General features: G+C 45.1%; 1 protein-coding gene across 2 annotated transcripts in view; it reads left to right on the forward strand.

Moving 5' to 3' along the window:
• Positions 1-1,873: 1,873 nt before the first annotated feature.
• Positions 1,874-19,407, forward strand: part of LOC147107884 (E3 ubiquitin/ISG15 ligase TRIM25-like) — a 38,552-nt gene continuing 21,018 nt past the window's right edge. Inside the window, exons 1-6 of one of the 2 annotated variants that reach the window (XM_086007262.1) lie at positions 1,874-2,435; positions 3,587-3,682; positions 4,059-4,289; positions 9,967-9,989; positions 12,434-12,544; positions 19,197-19,219. In XM_086007262.1, the coding sequence (XP_085863388.1) occupies positions 1,929-2,435; positions 3,587-3,682; positions 4,059-4,289; positions 9,967-9,989; positions 12,434-12,544; positions 19,197-19,219 (991 nt within the window). In that variant the 5' untranslated portion in view covers positions 1,874-1,928. The remainder of the gene's footprint in view (positions 2,436-3,586; positions 3,683-4,058; positions 4,290-9,966; positions 9,990-12,433; positions 12,545-19,196; positions 19,220-19,407) is intronic. The other variant, XM_086007263.1, reaches the window with a different exon arrangement.

Genomic DNA, 19,407 nt, shown 5'->3' on the forward strand with positions numbered 1-19,407 from the left:
TTACCACCAGTGCATCCGCAATCCCTACCGCTACTTCTCTCAAGACCCTAGGATGTAAGCCATCAGGTCCAGGGGATTTATCCGCCTTAGGTCCCATTATCTTACTGAGCACCATCTCCTTAGTGATTTTAATCGTGTTTAGCTCCTCCCCCCCTATAGCCCCGTTTGTCCAGTGTTGGGATATTTTTAGTGTCCTCTACTGTAAAGACTGATACATAATATTTGTTCAGCGTTTCTGCCATTTCCATGTTCCCCACCACTAATTTCCCGGTCTCGTCCTCTAAGGGACCAACATTCACTTTAGCCACCCTTTTTCTTTTTATATAACTGTAGAAACTCTTGCTATCTGTTTTTATATTTTTTGCTAGTTTACTTTCATAATCTATCTTCCCTTTCTTAACTAATCTTTTAGTTATTCTTTGCTGGCTTTTAAATGCTTCCCAATCTTCTATCCTCCCACTAGATTTGGCTACTTTATATGCCCTTGTTTTCAGTCGGATACTACCTTTATTACTTTACTTAGCCACGGAGGCTGTCTTTTCTTTTACGCCCTTTTTCCTCAGTGGAATATATTTTTCCTGAAAGTTGCGAAATATCTCCTTGAATGTACACCACTGCTCATGTACCGTCTTACACCTTAATCTATTTTCCCAGTCCACTTTAGTCAACTCTGCTCACATACCTTCATAGTCTCCTTTATTTAAGCTTAGTACACTGGTTTTAGATCCAACTCTCTCACCCTCCAACTGAATTTGGAATTCAACCATGTTATGGTCACTCATTCCAAGGGGATCCTTTACTAGGACATTTTTTATTAATCCTGTCTTATTACACAGGACCAGATCTAAGATTGCCTGCCCCCTGGTTGGTTCAGTAACATACTGCTCAAGGAACCCGTCCCTAATGCACTCTATGAACTCTTCCTCAAGGCTGCCCTGCCCAATTTGATTTGTCCAGTCAATATGAAAGTTAAAATCTCCCATGATTATAGCTGTTCCCTTATTACAAGCCCCAACTATTTCAGCGCATGACCTCCGGTGGAGGTCCATGTAGGACCATGGTGGAGGCGAGACGGTGTTTAGGCTCCGCACCCATACAGTGCGCATGCACAGAACGATGTTGCATTTGTACAAATAATCAATCTGTTCTCTACATTCCTAATCTCACTCATCAAACAAGAAAAAATATTAAGCAAACACTTTTCATAAAGAAAATACCCCTTAATTAAAAAAATAGCTATCCCTGCCTGGTCTGATTAGCGATGGTCACTAAATCCAAAGAGTGCCACTTGTGACAACATCAACCTATCATCACTTTGAATATTGGAAGTCCTTGTTGTAGTGTATGTAACTGTTCTACCTTTAAGAGAACTATTGTATGTAACCGTCCACCTTTAAGAGAACTATTTTAGGTGTGGCACTACTTTATCCTGGCTGCTGTATACTGTAATACCGACGGTGACCACACCGGTATATAAGTGCTGTGGCAGAATTTATTGGGCAGATTCGCCCTGACCTTCGAATAGTAAAGTCCTGTTTTAAGTTACTCTGGTAGTCTGTGTATTAATTAACTAAACAACTCACAGACTTTACACTTGTCATTTTAAAAAATCGACATTTCTTCCTTAAGTGTAACTGTGTGTACAGTTTCTAAAGTTAAATATTATAAAACTGAATTAAGGAAATACTGATCCTAGTGAATATTTACCAACAACATTCTGGGTCTAAACTGAAACTGGAATCCGTACTTCTGTTGCTGAGCTGGTGTGGCAGTATGCAGAGGGTTAACGTGCAGTGTTAGCAAATCCTGAAACTGAAACAAACATCTGCACTCCCTCGGAGCAGTATTTATTCAGGAATTACACTCCCTGCTTTGTTTGTACACTCTCCGCTGTGCTACATGAAGCCTCTACTCCCGGGTTTAGAAGGATGGAAGCCAGAGCTTTGGAAGAGGAGTTGACCTGTGCTCTATGTCTCCAGGTGTACCAAGACCCTGTCACATTGCCCTGCCAGCACAACTTCTGCCTCAAATGTATCGAGGATCTTTGGGCCCAAGCAGTCAATCGGGATGGGTTCAGCTGTCCTCAGTGTCATAGGAAATTCAACTCCAAGCCGAGTCTGGAGAGGAGCTTTCCCACCGTTACCTGTGATCACTGCATCGAGAGTCCATCCGCAGCCGCGAAGACCTGTCTGAAATGCGAAACCTCCTTTTGTTCCATTCATCTGAAGCTGCATTTCACAAAAGAAGTCTTCAAAGATCACGGACTAGTCGACCCTGTGGCCGATCTTACTCACAGGAAGTGCCCGGACCATAAGAAGATTCTTGAGTTCTTCTGTACAGATGATGGAGTCTGTGTGTGTGCTTCATGTGTAATAATAGGCAAACACAAATCGCACACAATGGTGAGCCTAGGTCAGGCAGAAGCTTTAACTAAGGTAAGTTCCAATTCTGTTCTTGTGCCAGACCCCATGATATCTCAAAGCCTTCTAGGGGGTTACTTGGATTGATCAAATGCTGTTTTAATCATTTTAAGCAGAAATCATTTTTACGCTATAAATGTCTTCGGGGGATTCAAGGTGAGTTACATTATCTAAACCAAATCTTGAAACGGAGTACTGGAAATGTTAACCTTGCTTTTTCTTCTTTAGATATGGATCAACCAGATGTACATTGTAAACATTTGTGTTCCTCCAATTCTGGTCTCTTGTGCATCCCCCACCTCCCACCTTCCTTTGTCCCACCATTGGCGGCCTTGCCTTCAGTCAACTTGACCCTAAACTCTGGAATTCCCTTCCTAAGCTTCTCCGCCTCTCTCCTCCTTAAGATGCTCCTTAAAACCAACTCTGAGCAAGATTTTGGTCACCTAACGTCTCATTTTTTGGCTCAGTGTCAATTTTGGTCTGATAACGCTCCTCTGAATCACTTTGGGATGATTTACTGTGTTAAAGGTGCTATATAAATGCAAGTTGTTATTTCTTTCTTAAATGTGTAAAGTAGGAACAGAGGAGATCACGCTCCGACATATGCGACTATCATCAAATATGGGAGGGTTTACAGATGTGCAGAACAGGGTGACTGCCCTAGCAACTCCCACTGTTGGAATTTCAGAAATTAGACAATTGATTGCACCACCAGGGCTGTGGTTACCTGCCATCTGAAGAGCATTTAAAGGAATATTTTCAGTGGAAGGGAGCGAGAAGGTTCCCTTGTATTAAGTGGGTTGGGGACTGAAATTATAAATGGATTTCACCATTACCTGTAACAGGTATGAACTTGCTTCAGAATGCTGGGGTGCAGTAGAAAATCTAGCCCAGTGTGTGATTGTAAGAAGCAGCAATAGAGCACCAAATGAGCATTGGTTGGATATAGGGTAAAAATATTGTAGCCCCTATTTAATGATCTCCGACTCCCTGGGAGTGCATCTTTCCGCTGGGATCATGAAGTTATCCCGAATATTTCTGTTCAGTAACCAGAAACCGACCATCTCCTGAGCCACTTGCTATTCACACCCAGCTGGGACTGAATCATTTTCCTTTTATAATACTGTTTAGAATCTTAGTTTTAAATATTTCAATTGTCTTCATAGGAAGAATTGAAGAGTGAAGTTGAAAACCTTTCAAGAGTTCAGCAGAGTTGCTCCACCAAACAGCAAGACTTGTTGAAATCAGAAGCTGAACTAAAGGTAGAGACAATTGTGTCATGGGATTTCCCTCTAAGCTGAGTAAATACCCACCTCAAAAAACTGTTATATTAATCAGGTTGGTCCTGTTAGAAATTCGCAAATGTTCAAAAAATAAACTAAACATCCTTTGTATATACAGGGAACAGCAGGCTGCTGGGAGTGTGATACAAGGCTGTGATACGCTCCAGGGGTTTGTATCACATTACGAGACCCTTGCTCTTGGGGTTTCAATCTTCACCTGAAGCCTGATATGGGTGTCAGTGTGGATTTACAGGGCTTCTTCCTGTTTCTATCACAGCGTTGTTTCTCAGTTTGTACAAAGCAAATTGCCCTACACCTATGCAGCTTGTAATGAGAATGTGTGCTGGATTTCTAGACACTCACCAACAAGCTGAAAGGAAACCTGATGAAGAAATTCTTTGAAAGGAGGAAACAGTTGGAAGAAGATGAAATGTATGCACTGGAACTGATCGATGAGGAGGAGCTTCGAGTGCTCTCACAGATTAGGAGCCGTTCAGAAGCATTAAACAAGATGATGGAACAGATTAAATTAACAGATGATGAAGCGCAGAGTCTGATTCAAGGGGACTGTCTCTCCTTTATTCAGGTACATCTATTTGTTTTCTATTGTTTTTCTCCTGCTCTTCTTCCATTCCTGAAGTCACTGATATTAATGTAGTGCCGCTCCACCAATAACCCATCATCAAAGTCAATTCTTTATCCATAAAAATGAAAGAAATTTCCTTTATTTCACACATTATCGTGTCCTCTGAACATCTCTCAAACTCTCCGCAAGGCAGGAATTACTTTTGAAGTACTTGTTGTTTTAACTGCTCCCGCTGAATGGGAAACGGGCAGCGGCTGGTCGGCTACGATGGTCTTTAGTGGATAGGAAAATCAGGCACGGTGTTAAATGGGAGAATGACCCACTGTCTGCCCAGCGGAAACACATAAAATATGTTCTTGGTGGTATAAGTTGAGGGAGGAATGTTGGCTAGGACGAGGCGAACTCCCTGCTGTTCTTCAAATCGTGCCACAGGATCTTTTACACTCACCTGAACAAGCAAGCAGGACCTCACTTTAACACCTCCTTTGAAAAATTACCTTAAATATAGGAACGTTACGAACAAGAGGAGGCCATTCAGCCCCTCGAGCCTGCTCCACCATTCAGTGAGATCATGCCTGAACTGCACCTCAACTCCATTTTCCCGCCTTTGCTCCCTATTCCGTGATACCCTTACCCAGCCAAAATCTACTGATCTCAGTCTTGAAAGCCCCAATTGTCCCCCAGCATCCACAGCCTTTTGGGAGTGAGAGTTCCAGATTTCCACTGACCTTTGTATGAAAAAGTGCTTCCAGATTTCCCTCCTGAACGGCCTAGCTCAAACTTTAAGATCATGTCCCCTTGTTCTTGATTCACCCACCAGACGAAATAATTTCTCCGTATCGACTGTATCAAATCTTTTTAACATTTTAAACACCTTGATCAGATAGGAAAATCTTCTCAATCTTTTATACTCAAGAGAATAAAAGCCAAACTTTATGCAATCACTCCTCATAATTTACCCCTCTAAGCCCAGGTATCATTTTGGTGAATCTGTGCTGCACCCCTTCCAAGGCCAATATATCCTTCCTGAGGTACGGTGCCCAAAATCGAACGCTGGGGTCTGCCCAATGCTCTGTACAACTGCAGCATAACTTCATCCCCTTTGTATTCCAGCCTTCTTAAAGTATTTCCTGCTGAAGTCCTAGAGCTGGGCTTGAATTTGTGACTCAAACCAAAGAGTGGGTTTCTTGAGCAGTATGTAACTGAACCAACCAGGGGGCAAGCAACCTTAGATCTGGTCCTGTGTAACGAGACAGGATTAATTAAAAATGTCCTAGTAAAGGATCCCCTTGGAATGAGTGACCATAACATGGTTGAATTCCATATTCAGTTAGAGGGCGAGGAGGCTGTATCTCAAACAAGCGTGCTAAGCTTGAATAAAGGAGACTATGAAGGTATGAGAGCGGAATTGAGTAAAGTGAATTGGGAAAATAGGTTAAAGGATAAGACGATACATGATCAGTGGTGTACATTTAAGGAGTTATTTTACAAATTCCAAAAAAAGTATATTCCACTGAGAAGAAAAGGGTGTAAAAGAAAAGACAGCCATCCGTGGCTAAGTAAAGAAATTAAGGATAGTATTCGACTAAAAACAAGGGCATATAAGGTAGCCAAATCTAGTGGGAGGATAGAGGATTGGGAAAACTTTAAAAGACAGCAAAAAATAACAAAAAGATTGATTCAGAAAGGGAAGATAGATTATGAAAGTAAATTAGCAAAAAATATAAAGACAGATAGTAAGAGTTTTTATAGTTATATAAAAAGAAAAAGGGTGGCTAAAGTAAATGTTGGTCCCTTAGAGGATGAGACCGGGAAATTAATGGTGGGAAATATGGAGATGGCAAAAACACTGAATGAATATTTTGTATCAGTCTTTACAGTAGAGGACACCAAGAATATCCCAACACTTGACAAGCAGGGGGCTATAGGGGGGGAGGAGCTAAATATGATTAAAATCACTAAGGAAGTAGTACTTGGTAAAATAATGGGACTCAAGGCGGATAAACCACCTGGACCTGATGGCTTATATCCCAGGGTTTTGAGGGAAGTGGCGGTAGGGATTGTGGATGCATTGGTAATAATCTTCCAAAACTCCCTGGACTCAGCAAAGGTCCCGGCAGACTGGAAAACTGCTAATGTAACACCCTTATTTAAAAAGGGCAGTAGACAGAAGGCTGGAAACTATAGACCGGTTAGCCTAACATCTGTGGTAGGTAAAATTTTGGAGTCCATTATTAAGGAGACAGTAACAGGACATTTGGATAATCATAATTTAATAAGACAAAGTCAGCATGGTTTTATGAAGGGGAAGTCATGTTTGACAAATTTGCTGGAGTTCTTTGAGGAAGTAACATATAGGGTGGATAAAGGTGAACCAGTGGACGTAGTGTATTTAGACTTCCAAAAGGCATTTGACAAGGTGCCACACAAAAGATTATTGCTTAAGATAAAAAATCACGGGATTGGGGGTAATATTCTGGCATGGATAGAGGATTGGCTATCTAACAGAAGGCAGAGAGTTGGGATAAATGGTTCATATTCAGACTGGCAATCAGTAACCAGTGGTGTTCCGCAGGGGTCAGTGCTGGGTCCCCAACTCTTTACAATCTATATTAACGATTTGGAGGAGGGGACCGAGTGTAACACATCAAAGTTTGCAGATGATACTAAGATGGGAGGGAAAGTAGTGAGTGAGGAGGACATAAAAAACCTGCAAGGGGACATAGACAGGCTAAGTAAGTGGGCAGAGATTTGGCAGATGGAATACAATACTGGAAAGTGTGAGGTTATGCACTTTGGCAGGAAAAATCGTAGAGCAAGAACATAAGAACATAAGAAATAGGAGCAGGAGTAGGCCAATTGGCAAGAAACTTGAAAGTACTGAAGTACAAAGGGATCTGGGGGTCCTGGTGCACGAAACTCAAAAGGTTAGTATGCAGGTGCAGCAAGTGATTAAGAAGGCCAATGGAATGTTGGCTTTCATTGCTAGGGGGATAGAATATAAAAATAGGGAGGTATTGCTTCAGTTGTACAAGGTATTGGTGAGACCGCACCTGGAATACTGCATACAGTTTTGGTGTCCATACTTAAGAAAGGACATACTTGCTCTCGAGTCAGTACAAAGAAGGTTCACTCGATTAATCCCGGGGATGAGGGGATGGACATATGAGGAGAGGTTGAGTAGATTGGGACTCTACTCATTGGAGTTCAGAAGAATGAGAGGCGATCTTATTGAAACATATAAGATTGTGAAGGGGTTGGATCGGGTGGATGCAGGGAGGATGTTCCAGATGATGGGTGAAACTAGAACTAGGGGGCATAGTCTTAGAATAAGGGGCTGCTCTTTCAAAACTGAGATGAGGAGGAACTACTTCACTCAGAGGGTGGTAGGTCCATGGAATATGCTGCCCCAAAAAGCTGTCGAAGCTACATCATTACATAAATTTAAAACAGAAATAGACAGTTTCCTAGTAGAAAAGGGAATTAAGGGTTACGGGGAGTGGGCAGGAATTTGGACATGAGTCTAGGTTCGGATAGGTCATGGCCCTGTGGGTAGCGGAGCGGGCCCAGGGGCCGTGTAGCCTGATCCTGCTCCTGTTTTCGTGTGTCTAATGCTGTTAGATTCAGGAGATAGTCCTGTCATAGTGGATTGGCGGTTAGGATCAGATCAGCCATGATCTTATTGAATGGCGGAGCAGGCTCGAGGGGCCAATTGGCCTACTCCTGCTCCTATTTCTTATGTTCTTATATAAGAGGTCATGGGTTCAAGTCCCACTCCAGAGACTTGAGCACAAAATCTAGGCCCACGCTCCAGTGCAGTGCTGAGGGAGTGCTGCACTGTTGGAGGTGCCGTCTTTTGGATGAGATGTTAAACCGAGGCCCCACCTGCTCTCTCAGGTCGACATAAAAGACCCATTGAGACTATTTTGAAGAAGAGCAGGGGGAGTTCTCCCCGGTGTCTTGGCCTATATTCATCCCTCAATCAACAACCCTAAAACAGATTATCTGGTCATTATCACATTGCTGTTTGTGGGAATTTGGCTGCATTTCTTACATCACAACAGTGACTACACTTCAAAACTACCTCATTGGCTGTAAAACGCTTTGGGACATCCTGAGATCATGAAAGGCACTATAGAATTGTAGGTCTTTCTTTGCTTAACTGAGCCATCAAGCCATTGGGGCTATGGCAGCCATTGGCACTAAGCCCAGTCCTATTTCTATATGGTGCCCACAATTGTACACTCACTAGCAGGACTCACTGGATAGTAATGATAAGCAGGAACCCTGGTTGAATTTTCCTCTCTCAAGCAAAGGGAGCTGAAGCCAATTTTAGCTGTCCTGGCTAAGATCTGTTACCTCAGCACACACTGTAGAGCTGGAGGAGTTTGTAGACATAGGGAGGGGCAAGGCCATGGGTGGATGATCATTTTAAATTGTTGGGGGACCGGGAGCCAATGTAGATCACACAAGGATAGGCAATGGGTGCATGGTACACGGTGCTGTACAAGATACAGGATGCAGCATTTTGGATGAGCTGAAGTTTATTCACGTTGGAGGATGGGAGGCCAGGCGGGAGAACATTGGAGCAATCGAGTCTGGAGGTGAGAGAGGTATGGGTGAAGGTTTCAGGGGAAGAATGACTGAGATAGGGGTGGAGATGGGCGATGTCACAGAGGTGCATGTAAGCAGTCTTTGTGATGAAGAGGAAATAGGGTTGGAAGGTCAGCTCTGGGTCGAAAAGGACGCCCGAGGTTGAAAACAGTCCGGTTCAGCTGGAAACAGTGGTTGGAGAGGTGAATGGAGTCAGTGGCCAAGGCATGCAGTTTGTGTCGGGGGATGAAGATGATAACTTCCACCTTTCCAACATTTAGCTGGAGGAAACTGCGGCTCTTCCAAGTTGAACACGCAGTCGGATAGCACTGGATATACTCAACAGACAATAGGCTTGCTCAAAATGCGCTTGGGTTGACATGCGCTCCTTCCACTGTTTGCACTTGGCTTCTGCTTGCTCCCAGCGAAGAGACTCGAGGTGTTCGGCGCCTTCCCGGATGCTTCTCCTCCACTTTGTGCGGTCTTGGGCCAGGGATTCCCAGGTGTCGGTGGGGTTGCACAGTTACATAGAATATCGGTTGTGACTTTGGTTAGAGCCGTTTCTGTGCTGTGGGAGTTATTAAATGGTACAGAAAAGATAAGGCCCGACCATTACGTTAAATTAAATCAAAAGGGCCAAAGTATCAAATTAGTAAAAGGTAAATTTAGGACCGATGCTAGAAAGTTCTTCTTCAGACAGAGAATGATCAACACAGGAAATGATAGAAAACTCTTGCATCACTTCAGAACCAATTGGATGTTGTAACTTTAGGATCTTTTTGGGTGAATGAGCTAAACTGGGTCGAATAGCCTTTCCTGTCTATAACCATCTGGTGATGAACAAGGCTGGTGCTGAGGCTGAATTATCCGCACATTGCTGCCGCCCCCAGCATTGTTGCTGCTGCCTCACACCTGACCTCAGAATGTCCTGTGGAGAAAAGTTCCATTATTCAGTTACTGTGACTCACTCTACCTGCTCTCAGACACTCAACTCTTTACACTGAATCCCATTCCCTTTTGTTTCATTCGACAGTGTGTTGACCTGTTAATTCAATGATTTGATCTCCTCTCTTTGTCTTTACAGGATTCTACGGAGCTCCTTTCCAGGTAAGTTTCTTTCAGTCGTACAGTAGGTATGCTGGTAGGAAATCTTCATTAGTATCTTGAAGAAGAGTTAAAGATTGGGAGACCATACTGCAAACCTTCCCCGATAATGTATTTCAAATCACTGATAGTACGGCTGATTTGAAGTGTCGTTACTAAAGGCAGCCTTTAGGGAAATGTGAGCAACGTGGGCTCTTTCACCTGTCTCTCACACTTCTCAGTAACTTGCTATCTACAGTAAATAAAAGGGAAACTTGCAGCAACTTCTAAAGAAAGAACTTCCATTGATGCAGCACCTTATCACATCTTCAGGACATCGCACTGTGGCTCAGTTAGTAGCGTCTTGCCTCTGAGTCTGAAGTCTGTGTGCTCCATCCCACTGGTGTGGAACGCTGGTCAGGGAAGCAGCCCTCTAACCACATAATATAGACTGACCCTTTGGTGCAGCACTGAGGGAATGCTGCATTGTCAGAGGTGCCGTCTTTCAGATGAAACTGAGTTGTGATTAAATCTTTCTATTGAGAGATAGAGAAATGATTCAACCCCGAAACACTCCAATAATGCCAGTGTGACTGGACACATTGAGAAAGAATCCATGGGAGGCTGTTCCTTCTCCTCTTATCACAGTAACAATTTGCATTTATATACAGGAAACTTTCGATTAACCGGCCCCTAAATAACCGGAAATGTCGGTTAACCGGCAAAATTCAGGAGTAGGTTCAGGTAACTTTTATTACTTTTTTTACTCCATTTGTTGCTGTGCAAGGGTGTAGCTGCAGCTGTTGCTAAGCTACAGAGATGCTTGCAAATTGTGCCGATTGTTCTGAAGCTAAGCAACAGGGTTTGTTGCTTTATACGGAGCTCTCAGCTCCGTATCTTTTACTATAGCGTTCGGTTATCCGGAATTGCTGATGAACCGGCACCACGTCGGTCCTGTCCATGCCGGATACCAGAAAGTTTCCTGTAGCACCTTTAACGGCCCAAGGCGCTTCACAGGAGCGATTATCAAACAAAATTTATCACCGAGCCACATAAGGAGGTATTAGGACAGGTGACCAAAAGCTTGGACAAAGAGGCAGGTTTTAAGGAGCATCTTAAAGGAGGAGAGAGAGGTAGAGAGGCTGAGTGGTTTAGGGAGGGAATTCCAGAGCTCAGGGCCTTGGGAGCTGAAGGCACGGCCACCAATGGTGGAGTGATTAAAATCAGGGATGCGCAAGAGGCCAGAATTAGAGGAGTGCAGAGATCTCAAAGACCTATAGGACTGGAGGAGGCTACATAGATATGGAGGGGCCAGGCCATGGAGGGGTTTGAAAATAAGGATGAGAATTTTGAAATCGAGTCGTTGCTTAAATGGGAGCCAATGTAGGTCAACGAGCACAAGGATGATGGGTGAACGGAACTTGGTGCGAGTTAGGATATGGGTAGCAGAGGTCATGTTTATGTCGGGTGGAAGATGGGAGGCCAGCCTTGAGAGCACTGCAATAGTTAAGCCTAGAGGTAACAAAGGCATGGATGAGGGTTTCAGCAACAGATGAGCTGAGGCAGGGGTGGAGTTGGGCAATGTTGTGGAGATGGCCTTGGTGATGGAGCGGATATGTGGCCGGAAGCTCATCTCAGTGTCAAATACGGCACCAAGGTTGCGAATGGTGTGGCTCAGCTTCAGACAGTTGCCAGGGAGAAGGAAGAAGTTGGTGGCTAGGGAACGGAGTTTGTGGCAGGGACAGAAGGCTTCGGTCTTCCCAATACAGGAAACTTTGGTTTATCCGGAGGTTAACTGTCCGGAATGCTCGAGCCACCGGCAAAAATCAGGAGCCGTTTCGTTAGGTTTTTTTTCTTCTCGTTGCTTTTTTTTCACCAGTCAGGCTCTGCAAGGTCTCGCTGAAGCTGTTGCTAAGCTACAGAGACACTTGCAAGGTACGGCCGACTGTTTAGAAGCAGGATTTGTTGCCAGATACAGAGCTCAAAATCTCCGTATGTTTCAACATTAGCGCTGGTTTGTCCGGCAGTTTTGATGGGACGGCAACAGCTCGGTCCCGTCGGTGCCGGATAGCACAAAGTTTCCTGTACTTAGTTAGAGGAAATTTCTGCCCATCCAGTACTTATTTCACACAGTTGTGCATTGGAAAATCAAGCGGTGTGTATATCGGACGCCCGCTAATGTTCTTCACCCCTGATGACTCTCATACAGAGAGACTGAACTGGAATGCAGACAGCTTTGAAAATCCTGAAGGGAGCTGAAACAGCAGCAAACCAGGATCTCACTGAGTGTGTGGAGATCACTGTAACTGCAGGGATAGCTGCAAATCCATGGATTCTGACCTTTTCAGGATGATTCGCTGGTCGATTTCAGGAGGAACATTAGTCATTGCAGTGATCACTCATTAACCCTTGGATTTGTATCTGAAATCTTCCCACGGATTAAACCACTGTTTCCAATTTCATTACAGAGTTATTGAGATTCAGAATGTCACCTATCCGGATGCTCCAGAGCTCACCCTGAACCTATCCAATGTATCTGAACTTCTCGACAGGAGGATGGAGGAATCTAAAAAGTACCAGTTGGCCATAGGGGAAGTGATACGAACATACGAACATATGAAATCGACAGGCAAGAAAGAGCCAGCTGATCCATCGCGCCTGCCCCACACACAGAGCAACCCGTCAATCTCACTCTTTTCACAAAGAAGTAAGAAAGTGCAACTTTGATCTAATATAAGGAACTGACAGCAAGTTTCTTTAGTTGTGTTTAGAGACCTGGGAATATCCAAGAAAATGTCAGGGAAAATACAGTCAGACACAGTCACACAGACTGTGCAGATATACAGGCAGCCACAGAGCTGAGAACATAATATGTGGAATGAGAAAAGTGTATTCTGCCCATCAAGCCCACTCCTCACACAGATGGGCTACAGTCTACCCTATCATAAACACTACCAAACCCATTCAATCTCCTGAATAAATATTCCATGATTCCCACAGATCATGAATAAGTTAATATTCATCTGCCCTCACATCGTCACCATTTATCCTTCTCCCGCTGCCTTCCACACACTCCAGCATTCCTACCCGCCCTACTCTCAGACACACTGGTATAGAAACGATAGTAATAGTGTAAAGGGCAGAGAGAGGGAAAAATTTCTGAAGTGTGTTCAGGAGAACTTGCTTGATCAGTACGTTTCCGGCCCAAGGAGGCATTGCTGGATCTGGTTCTGGGGAATGAGGTGGGTCAAGTAGAGCAAGTGTCAGTAGGGGAACATTTAGGGAATAGTGATCACAGTATCATAAGGTTTAGACTAGCTATGGAAAAGGACAGGGAGCAAGCTAGAGTAAAAATTGGAGGAAGGCTAATTTCAGTGGGTTGAGAATGGATCTGGCCTGGGTAAATTGAAATCAAAGATTGGCAGGCTAAACTGTAATCGAACAATGGGCTGCCTTTAAAGAGGAGATCGTTCAGGTACAGTCGAGGCACATTCCCACGAGCGGGAAAGGTAGGGCAACCAAAGCCAGAGCTCCCTGGATAACGAAAGAGATACCCTGTAGTGAGTAAGATGAAGCAGAAAACAGGGGCGTATGACAGGTGTCAGGTTGAGAATACAAGTGAGAAACAGGCTGAATATAGAAAGTTCAGAGGGGAAGTGAAAAAGGAAATAAGAGGGGCAAAGAGAGGGTATGAGAATAGATTGGCAGCTAACATAAAAGGGAATCCAAAAATTTTCTATAGGCATATAAATAGCAAACAGGTAATAAGAGGAGGGGTGGGACTGATTAGGGACCAAAAAGGAGACCTACGCATAGAGGCAAATGTTGCGTCCGTGTATAATCAGACATAGACTGCGGAGAACAGTACAACAGGTGTTTACTCAACGTGGCTCACACTGCAACTGAACTGTACAGGTTACTACTCAGTGTTATATACAGGTGTGGTCACTGCCGGTACTGCAGTATACATGAGCTGTAAAACATAGTTCCCCCCTTAAAGGTATATCCATTACAATTCCTCCCCTTTTAGATTAACAGTACCATAACACTCATTTAACAATTAAATATCAAACTAATTACAATTAACACTTTTAACATGCAACATTAGCTGAAAATAGTCTATTTATATATTCAGTCTTTGGGGAGTCTTCCTGATCCTTTCTGGATAGCGCCTTTCCCGAGTGTCTTGCTCTTGGTGCGGAGGCGATTCTGGCCCCCTGTCATCGGTTGGTTCATCAGCTTCCGATGCTACTGTTTCTGGGGTAGATGCGACCTGTACGTCGGGTTCATCACCAGGTACGTATGGGCAAGGCATGGGGTTGACTTGTTCCTGTGACTCTAGGATCTGGTCAGCATGGCGTCTCACGATGCTCTCCCCAACGTCCACTGTGTACATTAGTGGGCCCTGCCGTGTGCATATCGTTCCTGGCTGCCATTTTTCTGTTCGGTAGTTGCGGGCCAAGACTGGTTGCCCTACATTGAAGCTCCTTGTCGGGTTCTCATGGATGTGCTGGAATTGCTTACTCTCAACATCTCTTCGTACGTTTGGTCTGAGCAAATCCAAGCGAGATTTTAACCTTCGGTTAAAGAACATCATGGCTGGGGCCTGGTTGGTGCCTGCATGTGTCGCATTCCGGTAGGCGAACAGGAAATTGTCCACCTTGTGCTGCAGCGGAATGTTGTCATTGTACATAGCCTTTATTGCCTTCTTAAAGGTTTGTACGAACCTCTCAGCCAATCCATTTGTGGCTGGATGATACGGGGCGGATGTGTAATGCCTTACCCCATTCTTTTTCAAGAACGTCCGGAACTCTTCGGACACAAACTGTGGTCCGTTGTCGGAGCAAATCTGTTCTGGCAAGCCATCCCTGGCAAAAATGGTCCGTAGGACTGCAATAGTTTTCTCCGTGGTGGTGGAGGACATTTTGATGACCTCAGGCCATTTTGAGTGCGCATCCACGGCTATTAAAAACATTGAGTCCATGAATGGACCAGCAAAATCAATATGCACCCATTGCCATGGAGATGAGGGCCACTCCCATGGGTGTAGAGGGGCCTGTGGTGGTGCATTTTGGACTTTATGGCATCCTGAGCAGCTCTTGGTCAGGTCCTCGATTTGTTTATCAATTCCCGGCCACCACACATAAGCCCTGGCTAGGCTTTTCATTTTTACCCCTCCCAGATGACCCTCATGAAGCTCATTGAGCACTCTATCCCTTAACTTGGGTGGAATTACCACTCGGGATCCACACATCAAGGTCCCCCGGCACACTGACAGCTGTTCTCTCCTTGTCGAGAATGCTGGCAACAGTGAGTCGCCATGTGCTGGCCATCCCTTCACCGTCAAATCATATACCCGAGACAGTGTCGGGTCATTTCGGGTTTCCTTTTCGATTCAAGCGTTAGTTACCGGTAGATATTCAACTAAAGTCGAATGGAATATTTCGACAAGATCCACTGCTGGTGCTTCCTCTGCAGTAGGCAGTGGCAGGCGTGATAGCCCATCAGCATTTCCATGCTGTTTCGTGCCCTTATATTCAATCTCATAGTGGTGCGCCCCTAGAAAAAGTGACCACTTTTGTAGTCGTTGCGAAGTCATCACCGGAACGCCCTTCTTCGGATTAAAAATGGAGACAAGAGGCTGGTGATCAGTCAGCAAGGTGAATTTCTGCCCGTGCAGATAGTGATTGAACTTTTTCACTCCCCACACTAGGCTGAGGGCCTCCCTGTCAATCTGGGCGTAATTACGCTCGGCTGAGGTTAGTGATCGTGATGCGAAGGCCATTGGCCTCTCTGAGCCGTCCGAGAATTTGTGCGACAGCACCGCTCCAATGCCGTAGGGTGACGCATCACATGCCAACCGAATTAGTAATGCTGGGTTGTAATGGGCCAATACCTCTTTCGATGTGATTAGTGTTTTGCTCTTCTGGAAAGCTCATCTACATTCATCACTCCCCTTCCATGGCACCCCAGTTTGCAGTAGGGTGGTCAGTGGGTGTAGTATTGTAGACAAATTTGGCAAGAACTTATGGTAGTAGTTTACCAGCCTGAGGAACGACCTCAGTTGTGACACATTTTCCGGTGCTGGAGCCTTGACTACTGCCTCAATCTTCTCTGGGGACTTATGTAACCCCTGTTTATCGATAACGTGGCCACAATACGAGATCTGTTTTCTAAAAAACTCGCATTTGGGGCGGTTAGCTCGGAGCCCATATTCCTTCAATCTAGTGAGCACCTGCTCCAGGTTGGCAAGGTGGTCACTGTCATTTTCGCCCATGACCAGGATGTCATCCAAATAACACTGGGTCCCTGGGATCCCTTGCAGGACTTGTTCCATTGCCCTCTGCCAAATAAACGGAGCTGATGCTGCCCCGAATACCAGCCGGTTGTATTGGTAGAGACCTTTATGGGTGTTGATTGTGAGGTATTTTTTTGATGCTTCTTCTACCTCCATTTGCAGATACGCCTGGGCCAGATCAATCTTAGTGAAGCGTTTCCTTCAAGATAGCGAGGCGAAAATATCTTCAATCCGCGGAAGTGTATTGTACGGTGTGAAGGGCCGTTCACTGTTACCTTAAAGTCCCCACAGATGCGAACCTTCCTTGGTTCCCCAGGCGTGCTGCTCAACGACTTTTTCATCACAGTGATGATGGGTGTAGCCCACTCGCTCCAGTCTACCTTGGATAGTACACCTGAATGTTCCAGACTCTCCAGCTCTGCTTCGACGGCTGGGCGGATCGCATAAGGTACCGTTCTGGCCTTAAAACATTTTGGGCTTGTGTTTTCTTCCATTTTAATCATCGCTGTCATGCCTTTTAGTGTTCCGAGTCCTTGCTGGAACACTTCTTTCGCGTCAATTAGGATCTTTGACAGTCGCCCAGGTGTGACATCGTCATCCTTTTTGTCAGCCACAGTCAGTGCCTGTATGGAATGCCAATCCAGTTGTATTTTCCGGATCCATTCACATCCCAGTAGTGGTGGTCCTCCATCTTGCAATACATACAGGTCTAGTTTTGGTGTTTCCTTACCGTTATATATAACGGTCACCCTTATTTTTCCTTTGGGGTAGACTTTTTGCCCCGTGTACGTCTTCAAAATAATTTTTGTGTCTCTCAAGGGTATGTGTGAGAATAGCCACTCGTAGTCCCGTCGGTTTATGACTGTTAGGGCTGATCCTGTGTCCAATTCCATCTTTACCTGGACTCCTGCTAACTTGAGAGTGACCCAAATGGTTCGGTGATCCTCCGTTGTGATCACATTATGTAGTTTCAGACAACTCAGTTCCCTGCTTTCGGAGTCGTTATCACTCTTTTGTTCGTCTGAACTATTCTCCATCATCTTATGTACCTTCTTGTACTTTCCTTTGGTAGGTTTCTTATTGCTGGTTTTCTTTCCCGACCTGCAGACTTGTGCTATGTGTCCTACTTTTCCACACTGTCTGCACACTTTGTCTTTGAACCAGCAATCATTCTGGTCGTGTGTTGTTCTGCCGCAGCGATAGCACTTCTCTGTTCCATATGACATTTCGTTTGTGCCATATTCTTGCGGTCTCTGTTGTATCTCTGCAGCGCCCCGTGCTGCTGCTTCATATGATACCGCAATGCTGAAAGCCTTTTCCAGCGTAAGGTCCTTTTCAGATAAAAGCCGTTTCTGGGTTCCTTCACTTTGAAGCCCACACACAAACTTGTCCCTTAAGGTATCTGCCAGTCCCGCTCCAAACTGGCAGTGTTTCAATAGTTTGCGCAGTTCTGTTAAATAATCAGCATTGCTTTCATCCTTATGCTGGTTCCGTTTGTGAAACTTGAATCTTTCTGCTATCAGCAGCGGTGTGGGGTTTAAATGTTCCTTTAATATCGTTACTATGTCTTCAAAACTCTTTTCCATTGGCTTCGTTGGGGTTACTAGATTTCGTAATAAACCATACGTCTTTGCACCCATTAAATTTAACAATACCGATGCTTTCTTGTCATCTGACACCTCATTTGCCTTGCAGTACACCTCTATTCGTTTGACATATGTAGTCCAATCTTCAACTTCATTGTCAAATGCGGTGATACTGCCACTCTTCGGCATTTTGGGTGTGGTTTAAAATGGCGTCTCCCAATGGCTTAAAATGGCGTCTCCCGCGCTTTCCTTCCTCCCCCGCTGCTGCCAACGCCGCTCCCGGCAGTCCTCGTGGCAATGGCGGTGCCTCGCGGGTTTCTGCACGTCTCTTTCTCCCTCTCTCCGACGCTGCTCGGCCCCTGAACACCGGCTGTGCCCTGTGCGCTCTGCCCTCTCTCTCTCTCCCCTGTCGACGCTGCTCGGCCCTTTTGCTGTGCCGCTCGGTCGGGCTCTAGCCCGCCGCTGTCCGGGAAGGGTCTGCGCACTACCTGTTGCCAGCCCGTTTCGCTGGACCACCTCGACTGGAAAGCCAAGCCTGGCTCTCGACAGCCTCCCCCACAATTCTCGAGTCTCTGCTGGATGACTGGGCGGTTGCCCGTGGTCGACGCCCGAGTCTCTGGCCTTGACCTCTAATCCACTGATCTCCAGGAACGAAACCCCGGGGGGTGGTGCAGAGTTGTAGGTAGGTTCGAACCTGCCTCGTTGCCAATGTTGCGTCCGTGTATAATCAGACACAGACTGCGGAGAACGGTAGAACAGGTGTTTACTCATCGTGGCTCACACTGCAACTGAACTGTACAGATTACTACTCAGTGTTATGTACAGGTGTGGTCACTGCCGGTACTGCAGTATACATGAGCTGTAAAAGATAGTTCCCCCCTTAAAGGTATATACATTACAGCAAAGGGCATGGCTGAGGTACTAAATGTGTACTCTGCATCTGTCTTTACCAAGGAAGAAGATGCTGCCAAAGTCATAGTGAAAGAGGAGGTAGAGATACTGGATGGGATAAAAATTGATAAGGAGGAGGTACTAGAAAGGCTGGCTGTACTTAAAGTTGATAAGTCATCAGGGCCTGATGGGATGCATTCTAAGATGCTGAGGGAAGTAAAGGTGGAAATTGCGGAGGTACTGGCCATAATCTTCCAATTCTCCTTAGATACGTGGCTGGTGCCAGAGGACTGGAGAATTACAAATGTTACAAGCTTGTTCAAAAAAGGGTGTAAGGATAAACCCAGCAACTACAGGCCAGTCCGTTCAACCTTGGTAGTAGGGAAACTTTTAGAAACGATAAAAGGATAAATTCACAGTCTCTTGGAGAAGTATGGATTAATTAAGCAAAGCCAGCACAGATTTGTTGAAGGCAAATCGTGTTTAACTAACTTGATTGAGTTTTTTGATGAGGTGACAAGGACGGTTGATGAGGGTAATGTGGTTGATGTGGTATACATGGATTTCTAAAAGGCGTTAGATAAAGTGCCACATTATAGGCTTGCCAGCAAAGTTGAAGCCCATGGAATAAAAGGGACAGTGGCAGCATGGATACGAAATTGGCTAA

The sequence above is a fragment of the Somniosus microcephalus genome, chromosome 14 (genome assembly GCF_052327205.1).
Source record: "Somniosus microcephalus isolate GS21.2 chromosome 14, FLI_Smic_1.0, whole genome shotgun sequence".
NCBI classification, from domain to species: Eukaryota; Metazoa; Chordata; class Chondrichthyes; order Squaliformes; family Somniosidae; genus Somniosus; species Somniosus microcephalus.